This window comes from Eufriesea mexicana, unplaced genomic scaffold (genome assembly GCF_001483705.2).
Source record: "Eufriesea mexicana isolate 0111107269 unplaced genomic scaffold, ASM148370v2 scaffold4744748656, whole genome shotgun sequence".
Taxonomy (NCBI): Eukaryota; Metazoa; Arthropoda; class Insecta; order Hymenoptera; family Apidae; genus Eufriesea; species Eufriesea mexicana.
The window spans coordinates 123,306-147,285 of NW_016907987.1; the positions used below are offsets into that span (position 1 = coordinate 123,306).

Below are 23,980 nucleotides of genomic sequence, written 5' to 3' on the forward strand. Positions count from 1 at the left end.
TTTAATTTATATAATAAATTACTTTATTATAAATTTTAATTTTTATTATTTATAAAATTACCAATCTTCTAATTTCAATCATTTAAAAAATTAATATTCCGAATGATATATTTTTTAAGGGATCTCGTCATGAACTAAAATTGTTCGTAATTCAAAAGGAAGATAAATGATTAAAAAATCTATTATTATTTCGTAATTGTTAGACTTCGGGATTGTAGTTGAGTAGGATTAAAAGTTACGAATCGTGGAATTAATTCTGGCAAAATAAAACCGAGACACGCGATAAATATCATAGCTGAAGAAGAAACGGCGTTAAGATTCAGCAATGCCTGGAGCATGGCGCAATGTAGGACAAAGCATGGCAGTCAACGAAACCGCCCCTTATATTTCAAGACACGCTTTTCGGCAACGAGGGCGTAAACAAGCACAAAACAACCTGGTGCTTCGAGTACTTCGCCTGGAGAACAAAAATGTACACTCGGTGACTCGGAACGAACGTGAAAGAAATATCAGAAGATCGTTCAGCGAAGTTTCTAATTTAAAACAAATATCCTCCATTTACGACACTCGCGTGGCTATGAGGGATCTTTGAATTCTGCTACACCTTGTTTCGAATAAAATTGCAAGCTTGGGAGTAGCATTACCAGCATTGCAATGCAGAACCATCATCGGAGTAATCTCTGAAAATTATTTGCAGTCGCTCCGGAGACACCTTGTACAAAGAACACGCGTGTTTGTGTGGATTTACATTCTTTCGTTTGCGGATACACGCCCTTTGTTCCGCGCTGTTTCGCGTTGAAGATTGGACCGAGTGTAGCCTTATTTCCTCAAGTCGGGTTTATAAGACATAAGATATAAGAGTGGCGAGAGGTTGGCTTTCAACGGGATCAGAATTATTAAGCTCAGTCGCGGAATATGAAACACTTTTCACCCTGGCAGACAACCCTCGCCTCGACTCGTCTCGGCCTTCCAAAAATCCCGCGACCACGGTTAGATTAAACTCGACATCGCGTATACTTCGCTGAACACGTTATTTGTTTTATTCGCCATCGTCACTCGAGTCTTGTGGTAAAATAAAGTGGTCACAAAATTTAAGTAATAACGACGAATTAAATAAATAACTATGAAACCTGGAATTTCCTATATTCCATGCTTATGATGACTAAAATACATTGGACTGTTCTGAAAAGTAGGGATTTTTGGCTGTGAGGGTTGAGCTTCTGAGAACCTAGAAGCCTAGTGGACACAAAATTTAGGTAATAACGACGAATTAAATGGATGACGATGAAATCTCGAATTTCCTACGTTCTATGCTTCTGATGATCTAAAATACATTGCACTGTTCTCAACAGTGGGGAATTTTGGCTGTGAGGATTGAGCTTCTGAGGACCTAGAACCCTAGTGGTCACAAAATTTAGGTAATAACGACGAAACCTCAAATTTCCTATATCTAAGCTTCTGATGATCTAAAATACATTAGACTGTTCTCAAAAATAGAGCTTCTTGGCTGCGAGGATTGTGCTTCTGAAGACCTCCAACCCTAGTGATCAAAAAATTTAGGTAATAACAGAATTCAATTAATTTAGGTAAGGTAACCATTTCAGCTGTGAGGATTGAGGACCTAGAACCCTAACTTTAAAATCCCCTGTACGAATACTTTGAATTAAAGTATTCGAGCCAATTTGTGAGGAAAAAATCGGATTCTCTGTTTGGTCCATTAGCAGCATAGGCTAACCAGTGTCAAATAGGAGCTTCGATAATAATAGCGAAGATAAAGTAAAAATAAAAAGACTCGGATGGAAGCCAAGGATTCCACGAAATTCTTGAACAGAATCACTAATATTCCATCGATATTCGAGGCAGAAAAGGGCTTCTGCCATAGACCTCAGAGACCCTAAACGATATTTCGTAAGGAGCAAGTCTCGGAGAGAGAAAAAATCGAATAGCTTTCAAGTAGAGATCCTTTGTTCGACCACTGATCGATCGTAAGGTCAGGTTAACCAGCGACTAATAGAGACTTTGACTAATTATCCGCGGCTGAAGGCTCGGCGCCCTTATTGACAAGCGAGCCAAGCTCCGTCTGCTCTAATCCCCGAGCTTTCTTCGTCCGTTCTCCGCTTTCGCTTTCCGCTTGACGCGCTCTGCACACGCTTGCACGGACCCCGACCGACACCCTCTCCATCTCGTCTCTGTTCACTGCAATACCGTGTCAATAATTAACGGCCGGCTGACTCGACAAGCAGGCCCAGGTCTGGTGCAACAGAGACTCACGACACGTTCGCGAACATCAGGCAGGAGAGTGGTAAAGCGTTCGACGTGATAGCCAGGGCTGCCAAATCCTTCGATTGGCTGGCCTGATCGACCCGTGGGATCAACGTGCCTCGTAGACGAGCAACGGGTGTCATGGATTTTCCATTAACCCTTAGCACCGGAACACGCGGATCAATCAGTGATTTAATCTCGGGGATGAAGTTTATAATGTGTAAGCAGGACGAAGCAAGGTGAGAGATTGTGCGGGGGTTGATCAGCTTGAGGGATTTTCAGACACGTGGTCGTTGCGAAGACGGATTTCGCGATCGGTTTGTGACTTAGTTTCAGTCATGAAATTGATTGGGCGTGGGTAGGGTAGGTAAGTAGCGTGGCTGGGTTTGCATTTGGCTAAGTAGTGTCATGGTTGATGCGGTGACCCAAGTACTCTGATAGGAAATTAGGGTACTACTAGGATCCAACAATTTCTTGCAACCTCTGTCTTTAAATCCTAATTTTCTAGAATTTATTTCTTCTTAAAAAGAAGACGATGGAGGAATCGTGTCGCAATTATCAGAGTGCTCGTTGTTTAAGGGAAGTACCTTGCGAGGAACACCTTTGCCACGTGATTGGGAAACAAACCACTCCATGCAAAACTAGCTACCGAATCTTCCACACAATTTCCCCAGACACGATGCTCCTTTCTCGTCACCGAAACTCGAAAATTCGTCACGTACCCTGGCGTGAAAATCGAACGGTCCACAAGGGAGGCAAAGAGACGCGTAAAAAAAGGGGGATAAAAATTGAGAGAGAAAGAGAGAAGGATCTGAAATAGACAGAACGAGTCTCTCGCGAATACAATGGGCCGTCGAGCGCGTTTCCAGTCCGTGCGAAACGTAGCCAGGGATGGAATGCACGGAAAACGTGGAAACGGGGCGAGAGGGTGAGAAAACAGGGGAAAAAAGAAAAATATGGTTTCTGACACCCCGGCAGTGTTTCCCACGCCGCGGAAATTAAATTAATCGGACGACTGACCGCGCGCGCCGGCCAGAAAGGAATAAAAAATAAAAACAGCGGGAACGAACAAAGGCCGTTTTCATCGCGCGACGAAACGATCCACGCCGGCTGAACGATGCTAATCCGGTGCATCGTTCCCTAATCCGTTTTAAAAAATCAAAAACTGCCGACCATCTGCCGCGATAACTGCACGGTGAAATGGAATCGAGAGAACCGCGGTCTGGATTACAGCAGAGGCAAGCTCGGTTCCAGGAGAGCTGCCACCATTTCCACTGCCAATAGACGAACGTTTGATCGTGATGGAGCAGCCGGTTTTCGAGTGTTTATTGCTTGTTTTTGGTACGCTGGTTTTGGTACACCTAGCATTCGCAATATTTTCACATTTTGGGCTATTAGTCCTCGTGTTATGGCTAGGGATGACTCGTCGAGAGAATCGGATTCTGAATGCTTCTCTTGACATAGGTTAGGCAGACCTCGAGGCTATCTAGACTCTAGTTTCGTAATCATTGTCAGCCAATCAGATGACTACTTGGATAAAAACTGTCTCGATTTCTTAATATCAATATATGCACTCTTACAACATCCTGTCATGTAATTCATCATTTTCCTGTCAGGATCTTTAAGTTTCAGGTAGATCTTGTCACTGAGATATCAAACCTGCCAGGTATCGAAGTTAATGATTAATCTAATTGCAAGTTACTGATGATCATGTCGTAACTGACTGAATTTCTGAGGTCTGTGACAAGATCAAAGAACAAAGTCTATATTTTATTAAACTATATCATCAGACTGATCTCGTCCTTAAGGGCTACTTAATGGAAGATAGACACGTTTGCTAGATACGCTCAAGACTGTTCCAAGATCTCATCAAGTAGTATTCGTAAATATTTAAAGCTATTCCTCATGCTCTTGGCAAAGAACGATTAGAAAATCCTTGACCATCTGGATTCTGTCAAAACCAACCATGTGTCAGGTAGACCTTGTCACTGAGATATAAAACCTGCTAGGTATCGAAGTTAATGATTAATCTAATTGCAAGACCATGTCATAACTGACTGAATTTCTGAGGTCTGTGAGAAAATCAAAGAACAAAGTCTGTATCATCAGACTGATCTCATCTTTAATGGCTACTTAATGGAAGATAGACACGTCTGCTAGACACTCTCAAGACTGTGAGTGTATTCGTAAGTATTCGACGCTATTTCTCCTACTCTTGGCAAAGAACGATCAGAAAACCCCTGACCATCTGGATTCTGTCAAAAGCAACCAGACCAGACCCAACGGAGCACGGTTCAGAGCTCTTGGTCTGCCAGTTTGTTCCAGAGCACATAACGCCACGATAACCGCGTCATTTTCATCGTCCTCGAAACTTCCGGTCTCCTAGAGGCAAAACTACGATAGAACCGGTGCTGGAGACGGCGATCCGCTCCTTGCAAGAGTTCCTTGGCGAAATCGACTGGAAGGTTCGGGTTTAATAACACGAACGGCCAGTGGAATCGACTCACTGCGATCGATACGTCCATTTCCGATCGACGCTTGAAAAGATATCCGGCTGTAATAGTTTCAGTTTGACGGGGCCCCAGTGTCGATAGCCGCGAGTCGAGCAGCGGATTCCGATCGACTCGATGCACGAGTCGATATTTTAATATTCAACGGTCACCCATTCTCCACCCTGTGCACCTCTAAACGGCCGAGGGAAAAAGGGCAGCCCTCGAACGACAGAGGAGGTTTTTGACACTTCGATATTCTATCCCCGAACCGAATTTCCTTCGAAACCCCTTGTTCAAAGCGACAGAGGGCCTCCGGGGCACGAATTAGGTTTGAAAGTCAAAGTTACGCCACTTTGACTAGCGTTTTCACGCGGAATTTCGCGACGAATATTCTCTATCCAACCTCTATCACGTCGTCAAAGGGTTAATCACGACAGAATACGCTGTAATAAATAAATAACAGTCACCTAAGTCATGCGAGGCTGCGCGTAATTGAAGCAAGAGCGTTAGTAGTATAAAACGGTGCTTTGTCAGACGTGTGTTAGTCATTGATCTTTCGGTATTATTTACAAATTACTGCTTGTAACATATTATTTATTTTTGCTTAATTCATAATTCTCAGTTCTCAGTACTGAGTCCTGAATTCTAAGTTCTGAATTCTGAGTTCTGAGTCTTCAGTCCTAAATTCTGAGCCTTGAATTCTGAATTCTAAACCTTGAGTCCTCAATTCTGGGTTCTGAATTCTGAGTTCTGAGTCTTCAGTCCTAAATTCTGAGCCTTGAATCCTGAATTCTGAGTCTTGAGTCCTGAATTCTAAACCTTGAGTCCTCAATTCTAAGCCTTGAGTCCTGAATTCTGGGTTCTGAATTCTGAGTTCTGAGTCTTCAGTTTTAAATTCTGAGCCTTGAATCCTGAATTCTGAGTTCTAAGTTCTGAGTCTTGAGTCCTGAATTCTAAACCTTGAGTCCTCAATTCTAAGCCTTGAGTCCTGAATTCTGAGTTCTGTGTTCTGAGTTCTGAATTCTGAGTTCTGAGTCTTGAGTCCTGAGTCCTGAATTCTGTGTTCTGAGTTCTGAATTCTGAGTTCTGTGTTCTGAGTTCTGAATTCTGAGTTCTGTGTTCTGAGTTCTGAATTCTGAGTTCTGAGTCTTGAGTCCTGAGTCCTGAGTTCTGTGTTCTGAGTTCTGAATTCTGAGTTCTGAGTTCTGAGTTCTGAGTTCTGAGTTCTCAGGTGAGTTATTATTTGTTAGTTGCAGGTACTTAAACATTATATGGTAGTTACTGCGTGCTAGATATTGGTTATAATATTAGGTCACCTGATCAGAGATTTGAGTACTGAATACCTCCACGTAAATTCTAAAATAATTCCACTGAATATTCCCCTATTTAAAATCCACATACTTTAAGTTCCCCACATTTTTATCGCGAAAGGAGCGCGGCAAAGAAAAGGGATTACGCGAGCATAAATAAAATTTCTAAAAGAGACCTCTACAGTGATAGAACAGTAAGATTAACGAAACGACACGCGCATAAATCGTGTCCCAGCCATTTTTATAACAAAAAAGGACCGGGACATAATGCTGCGCCATAAAAAAGGCGAGCATCCGGTGTACGGCCATTCTTCATGACGTCTGGACATTTCGCTGGCCGTGTTCGAGCCAATCGATCTCCACGATAGCAAATCAACGTCCAGCACGACTATCGAATAACAATTTCGTCAACCCGAGCCTCGAGCATAATTCGTAAACCATTAACGACTCGAGAATCGCTATTTCTCCCGAGTTCGTGGATGAAAATCCCGAGACATCCTGTTCTGACTGACGATAGTGCACTTCCGTCTAAGCCCGAATGAGATCTTGGAGATTTTTCAGAATTTAATCACGAAATCTCTCTATTATTTTTACGCATTCGATGCACTTTGAAGAACGGAAGTATTCGCGAGTTTTCTTCATTATCCTATCCAACATGGACGATGAGGAATTTAGAACTGTAATTAGAAGTTGGATGATTAGGACTTCTAGGAGAAAGATTGCTCTTTCGACATCCTTTACTTAGATCCTATCTTTCTAAAATGGCTCTTATCAAGAAAATTGATGACAATTTTAATTATTCGAAGGCGTTTATTTAACAAAATTCTTCAGACAAGACACGTTTCTTGATATATTCTTCGACACGTCTGTCCAAATAGAAATACATGCAATTGGCTGAACAGAAGTACACTTAGACCAGGTCTTGAGAAAAGTAAGTATGGAAGAATCTAGATATTTCTGCACAATTAAATTTTTCCTATTCTCTGAGGATTTTCCCTATTGTCTCGTGGAACTTTGAATTACAAAGGTCTCTCTTTGTCTCATTTCCTCGAAACGCAATTTTTATCCCAACGACTGCGACACCTTGCCCAGTGACACCTAGTTTTAATTAATATTCAGCTAGTTTTAGAATTATCTAGGCAAAACTAGTATATCGATTAATTAATTTCTGGTCTGACTGTAATAGTGAAACACTCGATGGATCGTTCGTGTAAGCAGCCACTTGTCCCATTCTACTCTGTTTAACCCCAATCTTCGGCCTTAATTTGGACAGCGTTGGTCCAAATTCCCGAGTCTCATCTCCGAGATAAATCAGCCACGGGAAGCAGAAGATTCGAATTGAAATCGCGTTAGCGGGGAATTTTTCTGCCGGGCTATGCCTGCTGGCCGGCCCTAAATTATTCCACGCTGCGGCCATAAAGCCTGGATGACCTGTAATGGGAGCAGAAGGCACACGGGCCAATCGATACCGTTCGAACACGGCAAAGGGGAAAAAGATCGAAAACGTCGCGCGATTACATCTGCCTGCGACCAGGGAATTCCGCGATTTACGAACGCCCAGACCGGAAACGCGCTAATGCTTCCGCGTGGGGCGCTGGCGTCGGTGCTCGCCTGTCCAGGCGATATTTTTGCGAAAGTCCGATGCTTCCGTCGTAAAACCGGATATACGATCGACGTCATGGCAGTCGTCGTTAAAGATCGGAACGACCTGTGAAGTACGCTTTCTCACCTTGTATACGGAGCCTGTGTGAAAGCGAGGACGTCAGGTGGCTTCATTCTAAGAGGTATTTATAAGATTTATGACGGTGTGTTTATTGGAACGCGATAACGTAGGAAGATTGAATGATCCGAGATGGTTCTTGGATATTTGATTTTCCTTTCGGGAATTGGAATACACTCGAACACGGAAAAATATTCAAACCGTCACATTTACTATGTTAACCACGTTAACCAGAAATATATACGTTAAACTGTAACGTTTACATAGTATAAATATAGTATACATGCAGATATGATAGTAAAAATACACAATAATTCAACGACGTACACGATATTCGTATTTATTGGAGTTACCGACCGTGGTGGCGCTAGTGAGTTAAATGGAAGATTGCCTTAACGATGTCATAAGCAACAAACAGTGGATTCTCGCCATATTGAATCTTCTTATTTTGTGATTAACCATGTTAATTTTACTAATTTAATCTTGAAGAGTCCTTCTTGCTATACACAGCGTTATTATTCCAAATATTTCGGTTTAACACGTATATATCACTTTCTAGAAATAGGATATGTAAACATCCGAATATTTTCGGTAAGAAGGGTCTTTCTTAAGATTTTGGCAAACATTGCACAAAGAAATGAGAATCGTGTCGTGACTCATGTTTCCATCGACATGCCAGATCAATATTCCCGTCGAATAATTATCAGGGATTGTGCTTGAACGGCGCCAAAAATTCGAGCCCAGTGAATGTTTAATTCATCGAGGAAGATGTTTGGGACACGTACAAACAAAGAAGAATGCAGAACACCTTTCCACATCCATAAAGAATGATGCTAAACGCTCGATAGCAGAAGCCTGGCGTGAAAAACACGCTCTCGTAGCGATTTGTTAACTAAAAAGGAACCGCATGGGCGTAAACTCTGCTCCTCATTTGGTGAAAATTGAAAACCTTTGAAAAGGCAGGTAGGATGTTAACGCGACACTCTTCTGAGCGAACAGAAGGAATACTTTATGCGAGAATGTTAAGTAACAATCTGGTAAGGTCCACCTTTTCATCGCGGCCAGCTCTTCTACGGCCAGTCCATTGCAATTTCTGTCAAAAATTCTCTCTTCCCGTCACCCTGTCTACATTCTCCCGATTAGGACACGCCTCAAATTATTCACGACTAGCTATCTTCCACTCCACGTTTCAAAACTCGCATATTCCTTTTAAAATCTCGGGAATTTGCAGACGAGTCTGGGAAGAGCAAGTGTCGTGATCCCGGATTCATAGCTTCATAGCGCGTTAACAGATCTCGTTGTGTATAGATTTCGGTGCCATTCGTCGAGAAATAGCAGATTCGTCGAGATCGCGAAACGCTTGGTATGTAGAACCTGTAAAGAGCTCTTCTAAAGACTCGCGATTCTCGATTTACGTCCTCGGTTTTACGACTCGTCGCGAATTTATTGCACTCGCGTCGATTCACAGTGGAACTGATTAAAGCACGAGATTCCGAAACGAGGAGATTGCAGAGAATTTGCGAGCAGGCTATTAGTGTGCGATGAATTCGTCAATTTTCCTGATTAAATATGCAACGGTAAATTTCAACAAATTGTATATCGATTTCAGCTATTACGAGACTTAAAAAGGTACAGTTTAAATCATACTTCAACCACACTCTACATTAACACTTAATTAGAAGCATACTTTAGCAGAGTATCCATTGCCTTCGTGGAAAGCATCCCTCGAGAAAGGAACAAATCCTCCAAAATACTCCGGATAATAAAGTAAAATTTTGTGCAATATAAAGTAAAATATGTACCACGAAAACAATTAAATAAACAGGTCCACATATTTTGTGTACGTGAATAGACACACTATCGTCCCTAATTCTTGCTACGACCTAGCCTGAGCCACAACTCGTAGCCCCAATGGAATCGAGGGCAAAGGACCAACTCCGGAGACAACTATGACGACAGTAAGTCATAGTGATTCCTCTGAGCGAGGATATCTCGGTGTGACTAGGCGCGTGCATACCGGATATACCGCAAGACTAGTCTAAAGAGATAATATTGCCTGCCGCTAGCGAAATATTGGCGGTGGGCCAAATGGAAATAGATAAAAAGCCCGAAGGGTGGTAGAATCATCCCTCTACCTCTCTCTACCCTTCATCCTTTACCAAACGGACAGATATACATTCGTATCCGTACACACAAGGATATGGGATACACCACATCCCATGTGCAGCCGCACATAACGCCAAAGTATGTGACGGCATGCACCACGGCCTTTTCCAATGCCAAATTCTATCCGTATACCATAGAACTGTATGTACCATCACGGGCTCGATGTTTGCTTTTATGAGACAGCTATCGATTGGAGGGCTCCTCGTATTAATTTGTACCCCGTTTCATATGGTTCGATAACGAGCATACGTGTTATCTTGGCAGAGTTATTAACGACGACATCATTATTTTTATGTGCGGTTTGCAAATATCCCCTGAAAGTTCTCCACATAATTTTCACACGAACGATGCATGAAAGCATAAATTCCAAGTTCTCCTATTACGCATGAATTATTGAACGGCCAGTTGCGCCACGGTTTTGAATCTTCCTCGGTCTCGTCCGAAAGTTTCACGTTATTTCATTGAGATATACGATAAACGAGATAATGCGAGCATGATAGCGTAGTACGTGAAAATCTAGTGTATGCATTTCATTTTAGATATAAAAGTAACTATACGACAACATTCCCTGTTATCCGGAGTTGGTAGAATAAAGATAAATCTCTTACCTTTTTGTTAAATTGATCCTCAAGAATCAGCTTCTCCGAATCCAACTCCATACACACCAAGGTGTTCAATTGTTCCTCAGTCGCTACATCCCCCGATGATTTTAATGCTGCTTTCAGTTTGCTCCCGTTAATTGTCTGTAACAAAATAAAACCCGAACTTGAACAGACTGAATTTTATACTCGAATACATACATATTTTACGCCAATATTTACTTTCAATTTCTCCAATTCTTTCTGCAATCTGTTTACTTTATTGTACATGTGTAAGACAAACAAGTCAAAGGCATTTTCGTCAATGGCCAATTTCTTTTTTTGAATATTGATATCTGGGAATAATATCTGAAGTTCTTCGTTGAAATTTTCCCGAGCCTCTTTAACCTGTTTCCAGTAACGCTCAGCCATATTTCCACTTTCTACTTCCAATTCGTATTTTTTCTTTGCTACATCCACATCGTCTAAAATTTTTTTAATGTTTCTTCGAGCAGCTGTTTTCATATGCGACGGCGCCTCAAATTTAGGATCATCCATTAAATCATACATCTTCCTGAGCGAATTTAATGCTACATTGGCATGCTCTTCTGCCTCTTTAATAGCTTCCTTTCTCTTTTCTGTTGCATCTTTTAATCTAGAATTAGAAATAGTTTATTACAATCAAATGCTTTGAACCAAAAACAGTTCAACAAAAACAAAGAAAAATTATAAAGCAATATGTACTAAAAGAAATACCTATTCCAGACTGTGCTACCAACAGTAACATTAGCACTCTCCACAACTTTTATTACATCTTGATTATAATCTTGAATAGCACACGCTGCTTTCTGGTAAGCTGCGATAGCTTTGGACGCAGTTTCACCACATGATGTTTCTAGTTCGACCAAATTTTTTGGCATTAATTCCTTAGGTACATCTTTAGCTGGTGGTGAAGGTTTTTCGGCCACTGAAAGTATAATGTGTAAAATTTACTGTTATATAAATATGTAAAGGTTAGTACATAAAATTACAGGCTTAGAAGGATTTTCTAATGTAAAATGCGAATTCTTAGGCTCCATTTAGAATTTTTTTACAAAGTAACTACACACCTTACTTCGTTAGCATTTTTTACATGTATACACTCACACTTCTCCTTTAATTCGTACACTAGAATATCCTACTTTATATTTAGACCTCTTACACTTAGAAACCAACCAATTTCGATTTCTTCGCCTTTCTCTTTGCTTACTCGTATTTCAGTATAAGGATCATTAATAGGTGGCTCCTTCTTATCAACGAGTGGTACAAAAGCTGGCTTTGGTGCTGTAGTACATACATGTTATTATCAAGCGTTAGTAAACAAAATAATTACTGTTTTAAATAAAACAATTTTTTTATATAATACAACTTTATGTTTAGTGACTTTAGTAAAAAAGAAAGGAAGGAAATGGATTTAGGAATTAATAATGGGGCTCACGCATATAATCTTCTGAATTCACACAATTTAATTTTTTCTGACCTGATTCTTCTTGCGACTTTTCTCCAAAAAGAGCACTTATTAATCTAAAAGAAAATCCATAAATTAAAAAAATGAAATAGTTTTTATTACTATTTGACTGAAAATCAAAATATTATGACAGTCAGATTTACGTTTGTTGCAGTGTTTCGAAGCATGTACGTATGAATTCAAAATAAGTTGATTTCTCCTGAAAGATGATCTGAATTGCTTTGTCCGTACCAGGTATCCAACCTTCGAGAGTAGCACGTACTTCTGGATCATGTTTTGCATAATACAATACACCTGATGCGCCTATTGCCACAGTAGCCAGAGTTATTAATGTTGTTGTTGAGCCTCTACTTCTGTCACTTTAATAATAAGTATTGTAAATCACATTAAATATATTTAACAGATATTTAAATACAATAATACTTTATTGAATCAATATAAATAAGACAATTTATTAACTTAGACTATGTAGATTATAATAATTTACATATTTACATTATATTTTACTGTATTTGTATTTTTAAAATAGAAATAATTGTTAAACAAAATGTAAATTAATTAAAATATAAATAATGTGTAAAATTGAAATAAACCAAGTATAATTATAGTTATATAGTATGCATGCAATTTTGTTACATAACATGATATAATAATGCTCTATGAATACCTTTTCGATGACTTAGTTGAATATCTATGACCAGGTATTTTAGACATAAACTTGACATCCTTGAAAAACCTAAAATAATGAGATTTGTTGTTCAATGGTACCTACAAATATATCTTTATCTTTATTACTTAATATAGTACTTACAATATTTTACTTAAAATTGGTCAATCGAATATACATGAATTCATTCTTAATCATATTATTTATTTAAAGATATATGTCATACAATTGTTAAAAATAATAATTACTTTGTAATAACTTTACAGTAATGCAAATAAAAAAATTTCTGTAAATTCGGTAAGACTTACAAATGCATTGATAAACTATTTATAATAAACATAACCTAACCTAAATGAAAATGAAAGATAAACTCTAGATTTAAATAGTAAATTTTATTTTACAGAACCTGCTAGCCAAGATCACAGTAATAACAATTAAAGGCTTTTTTCATGACCAATTCAAATGATGACAAGTTTGACAATTGTAGAAATGCGTTAGCAAACAATCAGAAAATTCATGTCCTTACCTCCATTCCGAGTCGTATTTAACTCGTGCACGTGTCTCATAACACCTAGTTGTCAAATACAGTCTGGAAGATCCATGCTTTTTGATCTGAAAAAGCAACGGTCGCGATGAGATCGTCTGGAATTATATAAGCTGTTAAATTTAAGCCATCTTGTCACACGAGGCGGGCAACCTTGGTCTTGTTTGCAGGAATATTCACTGACAACTTATGAAAACAGTGTCATTATGACATGATTATGATTTCTTTTATAAATCACGAGTTATGTTTCATTACAATAACAGCAAATAATAACGAAATATCAAATATTATTATAGGTAATGTCGCGACAGTAACATCTTTCAGCACATAGTAAATGACAATTTCTCCTGCAATTTCTTTATATTTTTAATTAAATTCTCATAATACAAAACTATCAAACCCACAAGGATGCAATTTCTTATTTTTTACTTACTTTACGTACCCTATTTAGACCGTTGCACGGAAATTTTAATCCAATTCGGAACATCTTTCGGGTGGCCGGTCAGGCAGCCAAAGGAAAAAGGGAACGACGGTACAAAACAGCTGGTTACCGACGGAACTGTAGGAATAGAAGAATGTTGCGTATTGTTAGTAATGTTATTCGAGGTATGTAACAGACACTTTTTATGAATTTATTAGCACTATTATTTTTATATTGAACGGTAGTTCGGTGATTTCATTTTAAACTATTATGTACTCGAATTCAATTACCCATTATAAGATAATCTTTTCAAATTCATGCATTATAGGTTATATTCATTTAGACTGACGAACCATTTTAATTTTCTGACAGAAGGAACGCGGTGAAATCGTAAACATTGGCGCGTTAATTAAACTTACATAAAATTGTTAACGAAACAATTAATATCATGTTTTATAGTTTAAATTAATTTCGTTGTCAAATCTTATGGCTTGATTATTATTAATATAATGAACCTTTATTGTATATTTATATTTCAGGCATTACTTCACATGCCAATGTTGTCAATGCAACCAGATCCTTAATACCTAAACAATTTCCTATCACACAATGTATTCAACAGAAATTCTTTGGTGTATTCTCTCCTACAATTAACAGTTTCAATAGTGTTGTTAATATGAAGCAAAAACCAATATTTGGGTACGTACAACATATGACATGATGTATTACGTAACAATAAACTAATATGAAATGTTATGAATAATAATAATTCAAATTTATAGTCAATCACGCATTAATAGTGTTACACCAACAATCTTAGTACCTACAATAACTCCTGTAAGAACAGTTATAAAATACTCTTTGAGGAAAGGTAAAAGGAAAACTGTGAAAGCTGTGTTCAATAGATTTTATAGATTAAATTGGTAAGATTTTAATATGATATTTATTATTGTATTTGCTATTTAGCACATTATATAATGTATTTTATTAAATTATAGGGGAATATGGATTAGAACTCGAGCTGGACGTCATAGTATGCTATGGAAAAAATCTTTGAAGAAAAGACGTGAACTGAGACAACATGTTTTTTGCAATGCATCCCAGTCCACTTTATTGGACAAAATGGTAACAATGTATTGGAAAAGACCGCACTATTATGTAGATGATCCTTATAATCCATACCATACACGTGAAGAGTTCTCTATAACAAGAAGAAAACCAAAAGAATACTAAAAAAATACAGTATATACAAACTTCATTGAAAAATTTAATTGATTAAAAAAATATAAGTATTCCAAATAAAAATATTAGAAATAATAATAAAAGTATACAAAAATCTATTAGTAATATTATGACACCTTGTTAATTCACCGTGTATTGACTGAAAATCAAATCGATTACCAAGTACACTTTCGAAGCTGCATTATTTTTTGTCGCGATCACGTGGTCTCCCCTACTACCACTCAACAACGTTAGAGTGGCGCAATGTGTTCAGTTGTAGTTCATCTTTCGTGTTGAGTACTCTATCTTTTTTGTTTGCCGGCAACATTCTTATTCTTTTTTCTTCCATTGAAGTTGTTCACAACATTACTTTCCTATCAAGTCAACAGTCGTTTTATCGACGAAAAAAATGCCTTATCGTTGTAAATTGCGATTGCTTAGTAGAACTTGTTTCGCCTTTAGAAACTCGTGTGCCGAGAAAACCAACACGCATTTCGCTACGAGCACACCCGGCAGAAATTTCTCTACTAGTGGCGCAGTCGACATGAGGTGAGTCAAATTTAGTCGAAAATTTAATTCCATAGTATCAAAAAATTCATTAATATGATTAAATATTGCATTTTAAGTAGTCTTGTAAGATGATCGAATTTCGCGCGGCATTTTTGATTGGCCTATTCTGGTGCACAGCCTTTATATGATATTTTGTTTACTATATCACATCTCAGAAAAATTGATTTGCCTGTTAAAAGTGGTTCGTGGTGTTAATACACACGATTATATGTTTGCTTCTTCCGTCACAGTCTCGTGATGTAAATGGGAACATGGTGTGCTTTGATTCAACGACGTGTTTGAGAGGCACAAGTGTACGAAATATAAAAATGAAAGTATACCAAATTTGCACGATCTAAATGCTTTAGACATTGTCTAAAGTGAAATAGAATATCAAAGAGGAAGAGTAGTGACATATAAAAGAGGGATTGACAAGATTAATTGAAAATGCATTTTTATGTTTTAATGAACGCCTTGGTATCGATTTCTAAATCAATTTAGGCTATTTATTAAATAATTGCTTGAAGTTGATTCATTGAGTAGTACGATAATTTCGTGTCAATATTGATCAATGATTAATTCTATTCAAACATTCTAATACATTCGATTAAATGATTATTATGTCATCAACGGTGAACAAATCCGAATTTATGTGCTTGTAAAGCACAGTTCGTACTGAAGGTAGCTGCATGCAAATACGCCGGAAGAAGGGTTAACATAAATGTGGTATTATTTTTTAAGGAAAGTTGGAATGGTAATAATATAGAATGGTTAGCATAACTAAATGATACATACCGACTGAATAGTCTAAAATTATTTTCAATAATACTGTCATATCTTGCATTTTTTATGCATTCATATATATTTAGGATATTTAACTCGTTTAAAATTTTTGTTCAATTTTCACTTGAATAATATACACAATTCTCTTAGTATTATGTAAATTCACGAAACAAAATGTAGTTTTAAGTGTAGTAGTCAGGTATAAATTGATCATGTTCATATTGCTAAATAGAATAATTCTTTTGTCAGGCACTATTAAGACTTTCACTTATTCTGTAAATTAACATAATTATAAAACAATAGAAATATATTTCTGTGAATCACTTTAGAGATATTTTCTATATTCTTCACATGATTTTGCACGAATACTTTTACTTATGGGATTTTTCTATTGGTTGGTAGCAATCTTATATAAACTCTCGCTGAATGCAATATAGATGGCAGCAGGGTCACCAATAAATTTGTCCAGTCGTGTCCGAGAATAATTTAAGCGTTGAAGCTTATATTTTGTCTTGATCATTTTACAATTTTCAAATCTATATTCTAGTTAACCAATCAGGTAGGTTTTTTTAAACATTTTGAAAATTTATCGCTCCAATTCGTAACCTAGGGATTAACTTGTTGACTGAATCTAATGGCGTTAAATTATTACTGTTTTAATTATATTTACGTATATTCAACAGTGAATCATGTGCATAATTAATTGCAAATGTATGCAAGAAATATTCTTACATTCGGCATTAACTTTTATAACATTATTATCGTTACTTTACACGATAATATTTTTTATTTTACAAACGATCATTATCTCAGATACTTGTTTACTCTTTCATTATATGTTTATCGTTTGTTTTCGACCCAAATTTTAGAATACTAGAAAATAAAAATATTCGCATATATATATGTCGCTGATGCCGTATCCTTATCACGTACCACTTGCACATTTCTACATGCATTATCATTAGAATACAAGTAAACGAAAATGTCAGTAACATTTATCTCCTTTATTTCCCAGAATTCCTTGCCTCGTCCACCTGTTTCCATTACACGTAAGAATCGACGAAAACACGAAGGACATCGATTAAGATACAAACTGCTACACTGAATTCGTAAAAGCTCCCCCATAGACACGCCCTTTATCGATTGAGCAGTATCGATCGGTGATATTTTTCGAGCAATAGCGTGCCACCCGTGTGCACGCATTTGGTATAATAACGACGAACCTTGAGAGATCTCTTCGTCTTATTTGGCCGAGGTAAGTGCATACGAGAGTTGAATTCGCCTTTACTTTCACGGAACCTGTTCAACTCTGTGAGTGGCGTCACACTGTGAATAACAATGTCAGAATGACGAATAACAATGTTATCGCGGTTATAAAAATCGAAGACGAAAAATATTATTTTCATTATGTACTTCAAAATTGATTGGATGAGATTGTAAAATTGATAACTCACTGAGTTATAAGGTGATTAATATGTAACGGAATTTATAAACCATTCGCCGGAAGTGGAATTAAATACTTACATTCTTCGTTTGTTTCAGGAGAAGAAAGTTGAGATATTTTTTGGAATTTATGACTTGGAAGATTAGTTAATTTGTTATTATTCATGGAACTCATGAGTCACTTATAATAATTTTTTTTTCCTCTTTTGTTTGATAACTTCGTTTAAGTTTGTAACAATGACAAAAAGTTTTTCAGTAACTTTTATACTGTAGTCAAAGTTAGGGTGTTGGAAATGCAATTAAAGAGCCGAAAGATTGATTAATTTGTTATCGTTATTTATGTGATTCATAATTATCGTATAATTTTTTCATTATTGATAACTGTATCTAAATGCATAACATAAGTCTTTCAATTAGTAACTTTTACACAATAGTGAAAGCTAAAATGTTATTGGACTTTAAAACTTGGAATATTGATCAATTTGTTATCATTATTTATGAGATTCATAATTCATGTACAATAACTTTTTCTTTGTTCGATAATATATTATCTCGATCTATGGTAATAACAAAATGCTATTTTGTTCACAACTTTTACGTGTACTGACGGTTTCTCTTCCAAAGAGAAACGCGTTTAACCAGAAGCTTATTTACTTCACATCAGTTAGAGAATCGAGATAACTCGACATTCTAATAATGAATGGGTTTATTGTCATAATCTCTAAGTGTAATTTCCGACAATTCACTATTTTAAGATAACTTATCAATTTAATTGATATTTTCCTTTGATTAATTTCCTGAAATTAATCGATTCGTCAATTTCAAATTCTCTTTGTACATGTTATAAAATATTGCTATAATCACGAATTCACATTGCGAAATCCGAGGAAAAAATATTTCCATATTTAGAAACACTCCAGAAAAAGAAAAGACTAATGATATTTTTATCATAAGAGATTAGTAAATCAATGTATCGTGTCTTGTAAACAATTATTGCTATTTACACTTAAGTACATCTATCATATAAGTAGATTTTACACAGGCAGGTTTACAATTGTAATAAATTTGTTATTCGCGTAATTTACAAGATCTTCAACAAGTGAATCTACGATTTACGTAGATTAAATTTACCATTTTCACAAACTAGGATTTATGTTAGTTGATCCTTCAAATAGGTGCATTATTTGGTTAATCCGTTATATAGATCAATTCATTGGCTTTTTAAATTCATTGTCCGATTAATTTTTATTTAATTTAATTCTTTTAGGTTCGTTCAATTCACCAACAAAAATGGCGGACCACAGCATTTGGGCGTACAACTTGTTCAGGGTGGTGACATAATTGCCGTTTCTGCAGTGGATTCACGGATCCCGAACACGTTGAAGAAATTCCTAGAGGGTGGTGACGACCTGTTGAAAAAGGCTAAAAGGTAGGTGTGTCTGCGCGATTCGTACTAGCATGGGGTCCAATGTGACGATTTAGAGTTACCAAAAGAACTCGTTATCACGAGTTATCGTGCCAGTGTGTCATTGATTAGCACGCGCGAATGGTGTAAATATATAGACGTAAAAATAGAGATATCTGGTTGCGAAACACAATAATGAACAGAACTTTCAGAAGAAGCGTAGCTTGCCTGAGAAGAGGATTATTAATAACAATTACAATTTTTGAGAGATTGGGAACATTTTATCTGTATTTGGGGGTCAATATTATCAGTATAATAAATAGGGGAGAGTAAATGGGAAAAAGTAATAATTTGAGACTGCAAACTATTAGTAAATGTTAGTCAAGAAAATTCTGGTAATTCTAGTAATTTCCAAAATATCCAGAATAATTATCACATTACAAAAATTTTGTTTACTAGAAGAAACAATCTGCGTTAATAACCTGATATGCAAATTAGATATCATGGAAGAAAGTAAACAGAGTGCTTCCAACTGCTTTTTAGTTCCCTAGTAAAATATTAATAGTATAAATAGAGTTATAGCGATTTCAATAGTTAAAGCTGAAAACTCTAAATATGGTACCCTGTTAGATCTTATAGATCACTATTTTGTTCCCAGGGAAGACGAAGTGAGCCTGTTGACCATGGCAGAGAGGTTCGTGCCATTGAAAGAATTCAGTGTGAATAATTTTCTCTGTGCACCTTTTAATCCGTCCAAATGAAGCTTATCCAAAATACCATTAATCCATTGTGCCTGTTTCTTTCTCTGTGTACATGTAAACGTTTCTGTAATTGGTACACAATGCACATACTATACTTATTTTTTCTTTTATATTTTGCATATTATGGTAGAAATATTATCGATACTTGGTATAAATAGGGTTCCTCCTATATGTACACCATGGACGATATTCCGTAGCGAAAGTAATAGTTTCTCACCGTGTTATCGTTTATTCTATCGGACATGTTTTATTTCAGTGAAAGAACGTGCAAGCCGGACGACAGGCGATTAGAAAGCTTGTTCTGTCGAGATCGCTAATTGGCTGACTCAGGAGGACCGATTCTTGCTACCGATCACATTCTTCTTATTTACAAACGGTTACCGTTTGAATAAACTTGTTAGAAAGACGAGTAACGTCAAAGAATGGCTGCAATGATGGTGGCATAAGAATGAAATGTAAAAGTGGACTTCTATAATGTTTCAGTACTTAGAAATCATTTCTCAAGATAGAGTAAACGAAAATTTATATGTAGGAGATCTTTCTTATCTTGTATAATACTCATTGTTGAAGAATTTTTGTTTGATGATCTTCTGTCTCGGGACAATCTCTGTTTATGAGACAAGATTTTTAATTTAGTTTTATTTTTCGTTGGACTTTCTAATGAAATATAGTTGTTAAGTAATTAAAACATTAGAAATTGTTAGGAGTAAGCACTTCAATTGTTGTACTATATTAAGCATCGACACGTTTTAAAATGATAATCTATGACTAATTGTTTTAGAAGCTATAAGGAGCTACATTGAAAACAAAATATTCACGATAAGGCTTGACATTTGTGTATCATTTATGTCTCGATTTGCCATGTTAATACGTCGTGTTTTACACCTGGCCGTCTTTGTTCAGCTTCTTTACACTCGAGATAAAAATCAGCTGTATTAGAGCAATAAATATTTTCATGCAGTTCTGAATTAAGGAATTAGGTAACATCGATTAATTCAACTGAAGATTAATTAACATAATGATGAACTAGGCAAAACATGCCAGATCACAAATGACACTTCACATTTCATAACTCATTGCATGGTGTTTGCTATTGGAAACCCTGAATGATGAAAAATTTCCCATAAACAACGGCGCCCTAGTCAATTATTTTCTTCGTCAAATTGTCGACTATAGTGACCTTGATTTTGCGCCATTCAACATACTTGCCAAACACAATTGGTGCTATTAATTTAAGCTCTCGTTTGTTTGTGTGCCAGTTGGCGAACTTGCAAGCTCCGGGATTAACATTTTCCATGGGAGCCGAATGTTTTTGAATGAAACTGCGTGTACAACAATCGCGTCAATGAGTTTCAATTAATTGTATTTCGAATCAGAACGCGTTTCTTACTGTTTATATTTTTCCTTCGTTTTTCCGATTTTTTAATGTCACAGAAAATGTATAAAATGAATAGTAGTCAGGTAACGATTGATCACGCGTGTTATTACTTTTAGTTATGCAATTGCATAGTCGCGTTCGTAACATTCTTCGTAACACAATAGCCCATAATCAGTCAATGTAAAGTGATTTTTACGATGTAGATAATTCCGCTACGAAAACCTCATAAAAACTGAAATATACGTTATCGGTTATCGATACCTTGAGTTCAAATCGCCAACCGGTATCTGTGTTTTTATCACTGCGATTACTGACTCGTGAAACTAGTCCACGAAAGAGAAACTATGTAATTCAATAATTCTCTGTACTCGTATTGTGCAGGTGGATGGCAAAGTTCTTTAAACTAACCCGTTGTTATCGTTATCTGCTGAGTTGTTTAATATTTTTCTTATCATAGTCATCGCAGGTGCAAAAAGATACAGTATTCAAAACAATGTAACATTTATAATTTATTATACAGAGGCAGAACTGGGCAGAATGTTTGGTCAAACAGCAAATAGCAAATTTCAATAACTTATTTCAATAGTTGAACATTGAATGCATTTCAGGCCTCTAAAAACAGGTGAAATTAATAGTAAATTTGATTTGATAATTTATAAATTTGAATATATTTAGTGAATGAATTTATTAAACAGTCTAAATAATAAATTCATTGGAAAGGGGAGGATTGTTTAGACATAGCCCAGTTCTGTCATAAAGAAGAATATGTTCTAAAATATTCCTGTTCTTGATATTAGTTCAAAAATTGCAGAATAGTTGCACAAGGACGCAGCGTAATACCAGAAGCGGATGTGAACTTTTTGGCGCCGGTTACTCGGATGGACAAGTTGGCTTGCGTTGGTCTGAATTATATTGGCCACTGTAAGGAGCAAGGAGTGTCGCCGCCGGAGTCGCCAGTTATCTTCAGCAAATTCCCTAGCAATATCATCGGGCCGCGTGACAACATCATACTTCCATCGATCTCGGAAGTGAGTTCAAAAACGATGGCGCCGAGAAGAGGCTGGCATTACCGAATTCTATTTCTCATTGCGTAGCCATGACCATTTCTATATTTATTCGAGACGATTATGTAACAAGATAAGCGGACTTTCGAACTAATTATAGAACGATACACGTGAACAGAGAAAGAACATGTTTTTCAATCGATCGGACAGATCCGAATTTTCCATTTGCTTTACCGATCGAATTAGGAAGATTTGATACTCAGAAAGTAGTTAGTATACACGAAAGTTAATGTAAACTACAATTTAAATTGACAATGTTCAAATTTAATTTGTGAAAGTTTCGATATAGTTTTGATATAGTTAGCTGGTAGCACGTGATTGCATAATCGGTAAACGATCAGGAAATAATCAACAGTCCCATTATACGAGAGATACCGGTTCTTATCTAATCGCCATAGTTAATTAATTAAGAATTCCGAAGCGTTAGTAGCTAAAGTACCTGACACGGTATTATCAAATATTCATTAGCTGCTTCTCTTGCGATTATTTTGATAGAAAGTCGATTGGGAAGCTGAGCTCGCGATAGTGATCGGCAAAAGGTGCAAGGCGTTGAACAACGACGAGGGAGAAGACTGTATTTTCGGTTATACAGTGGCGCAGGATATCACAGCGCGTGACTGGCAAAAATCGAAGAGAAATGGTGGTCAGTTTCTACTGGGAAAAAGCATGGACACATTCTGTCCATTAGGACCAGCCGTTGTTATCAAGGAAGCCATTTGTGATATCAACAATCTTCCCGTGAAGTCGTGGGTGAATGGAAACATCAAACAAGAAGGCAACACCAGCGAGTTGATCTTTAAGCCTCATGAAATTGTCGCCTACATTTCACAGTATGTCTTGATTAAAATTTATGCTTGTATGTTATTGAAACGTTATTTATATTTTATTGTTCAAGTCTTTACTTAACTTCGTTGTCCTATTGAATGTCTGCGTTCTTTTTCTTTTCAATCTATTCCAATGATTACGTAACTGTGGCTTATAGGTTTATGACTCTATTACCGGGAGACGTAATTCTAACAGGCACGCCAGCTGGCGTAGGATTTACTCGTAAACCACCCGAATACTTACAGGTATTATGCTCGAGAATTTCTTTGTAATAGTTAGTATTAATAAGTTTGTATTAATAAGTTTATAATTTATGTTTATTGTTCTTCTTTTTTAGCGTGGAGACGTGTTAGAGACGGAAATAGAAGGTCTGGGTCGCTTGAGAAACAAGGTTCTCTGATCTGGCGAGTAGGATATGCTCGTAGAAAACGTATGGAAACAATTCGTACCGAGGAAAGCTAAACATACGTTACAGGAACGAAACCAACATGGCAACATTATCGTTAAGTTATGATCTGTTCTAAATCGGTTCAACGCACGATAACACGAAGAGAACGGTACGATTCGAGACACAAAAAACGCAGCAAGTCAATTTAAAAATTGATAACAGTAATGAAAACAAAAGAATGTTCGAACCAAAGACATCGAACATTTATTAAGTAAACTAGAGCCTAACATATGCATATTCATGTCTCGACAACGCTACACTTATCACCATACATCACACAGATTTTACGTATTTGTACGATTAAAGCGACACTGTTTCTAAAAATATGAGCTCGCCTGACTAAGTGTTTTTTTTTTATCAACTGACTGTTTTTTATTGGTCTCTGTGGCCTTATATTAAAATATTTTTTGACGAATGCGCTTGAGTCGTTATCTTG

At 36.8% G+C, this 23,980-nt stretch overlaps 3 protein-coding genes across 4 annotated transcripts; 2 read left to right on the forward strand and 1 right to left on the reverse strand.

Annotated features, from left to right (window-relative positions):
• Positions 1-5,379: 5,379 nt before the first annotated feature.
• On the reverse strand, positions 5,380-13,805 carry LOC108552042 (MICOS complex subunit Mic60). Its single transcript, XM_017906420.1, has 10 exons — positions 13,689-13,805; positions 13,229-13,314; positions 12,703-12,771; positions 12,179-12,394; positions 12,048-12,091; positions 11,744-11,851; positions 11,285-11,495; positions 10,772-11,183; positions 10,559-10,693; positions 5,380-5,679 (listed from the first exon to the last, which is right to left on the reverse strand). The coding sequence occupies exons 1-10, from the start codon at positions 13,731-13,733 to the stop codon at positions 5,380-5,382; spliced, it is 1,626 nt and encodes a 541-aa protein (XP_017761909.1). The 5' UTR covers positions 13,734-13,805.
• On the forward strand, positions 13,778-14,900 carry mRpL35 (mitochondrial ribosomal protein L35). The gene is made up of 4 exons (XM_017906453.1): positions 13,778-13,852; positions 14,207-14,366; positions 14,450-14,590; positions 14,666-14,900. Exons 1-4 carry the CDS (start codon positions 13,822-13,824, stop codon positions 14,898-14,900), a joined length of 567 nt encoding a protein of 188 aa, XP_017761942.1. The 5' UTR covers positions 13,778-13,821.
• A 190-nt stretch (positions 14,901-15,090) lies between these two features.
• LOC108552051 (fumarylacetoacetate hydrolase domain-containing protein 2A) lies at positions 15,091-23,703 on the forward strand. Of its 2 annotated transcripts, XM_017906433.1 has the most exons (7): positions 15,091-15,437; positions 18,931-19,092; positions 19,727-19,762; positions 22,019-22,235; positions 22,767-23,101; positions 23,254-23,341; positions 23,434-23,703. In XM_017906433.1, exons 1-7 carry the CDS (start codon positions 15,298-15,300, stop codon positions 23,494-23,496), a joined length of 1,041 nt encoding a protein of 346 aa, XP_017761922.1. In that variant the 5' UTR covers positions 15,091-15,297; the 3' UTR covers positions 23,497-23,703. The 2 variants fall into 2 exon arrangements, with proteins under 2 accessions (XP_017761922.1, XP_017761931.1); XM_017906442.1 differs by lacking the exon at positions 19,727-19,762.
• Positions 23,704-23,980: the final 277 nt, after the last annotated feature.

Excerpts from the sequence above, each read along its gene's own strand:
- LOC108552042 (XM_017906420.1), bottom strand. The coding sequence starts at position 13,733 with ATGTTCCGAATTGGATTAAAATTTCCGTGCAACGGTCTAAATAGG. Across the intron at positions 12,395-12,702 it reads TCAACTAAGTCATCGAAAAG|TGACAGAAGTAGAGGCTCAA; the intron begins GTATTCATAGAG and ends TTATTATTAAAG. Across the intron at positions 12,092-12,178 it reads TTCGAAACACTGCAACAAAC|ATTAATAAGTGCTCTTTTTG; the intron begins GTAAATCTGACT and ends ATTTTCTTTTAG.
- mRpL35 (XM_017906453.1), top strand. The coding sequence starts at position 13,822 with ATGTTGCGTATTGTTAGTAATGTTATTCGAG. Across the intron at positions 14,367-14,449 it reads AAGCAAAAACCAATATTTGG|TCAATCACGCATTAATAGTG; the intron begins GTACGTACAACA and ends TCAAATTTATAG. Across the intron at positions 14,591-14,665 it reads AGATTTTATAGATTAAATTG|GGGAATATGGATTAGAACTC; the intron begins GTAAGATTTTAA and ends ATTAAATTATAG.
- LOC108552051 (XM_017906433.1), top strand. The coding sequence starts at position 15,298 with ATGCCTTATCGTTGTAAATTGCGATTGCTTAGTAGAACTTGTTTCGCC. Across the intron at positions 19,093-19,726 it reads CTGTTGAAAAAGGCTAAAAG|GGAAGACGAAGTGAGCCTGT; the intron begins GTAGGTGTGTCT and ends TTTTGTTCCCAG. Across the intron at positions 22,236-22,766 it reads TACTTCCATCGATCTCGGAA|AAAGTCGATTGGGAAGCTGA; the intron begins GTGAGTTCAAAA and ends TTATTTTGATAG.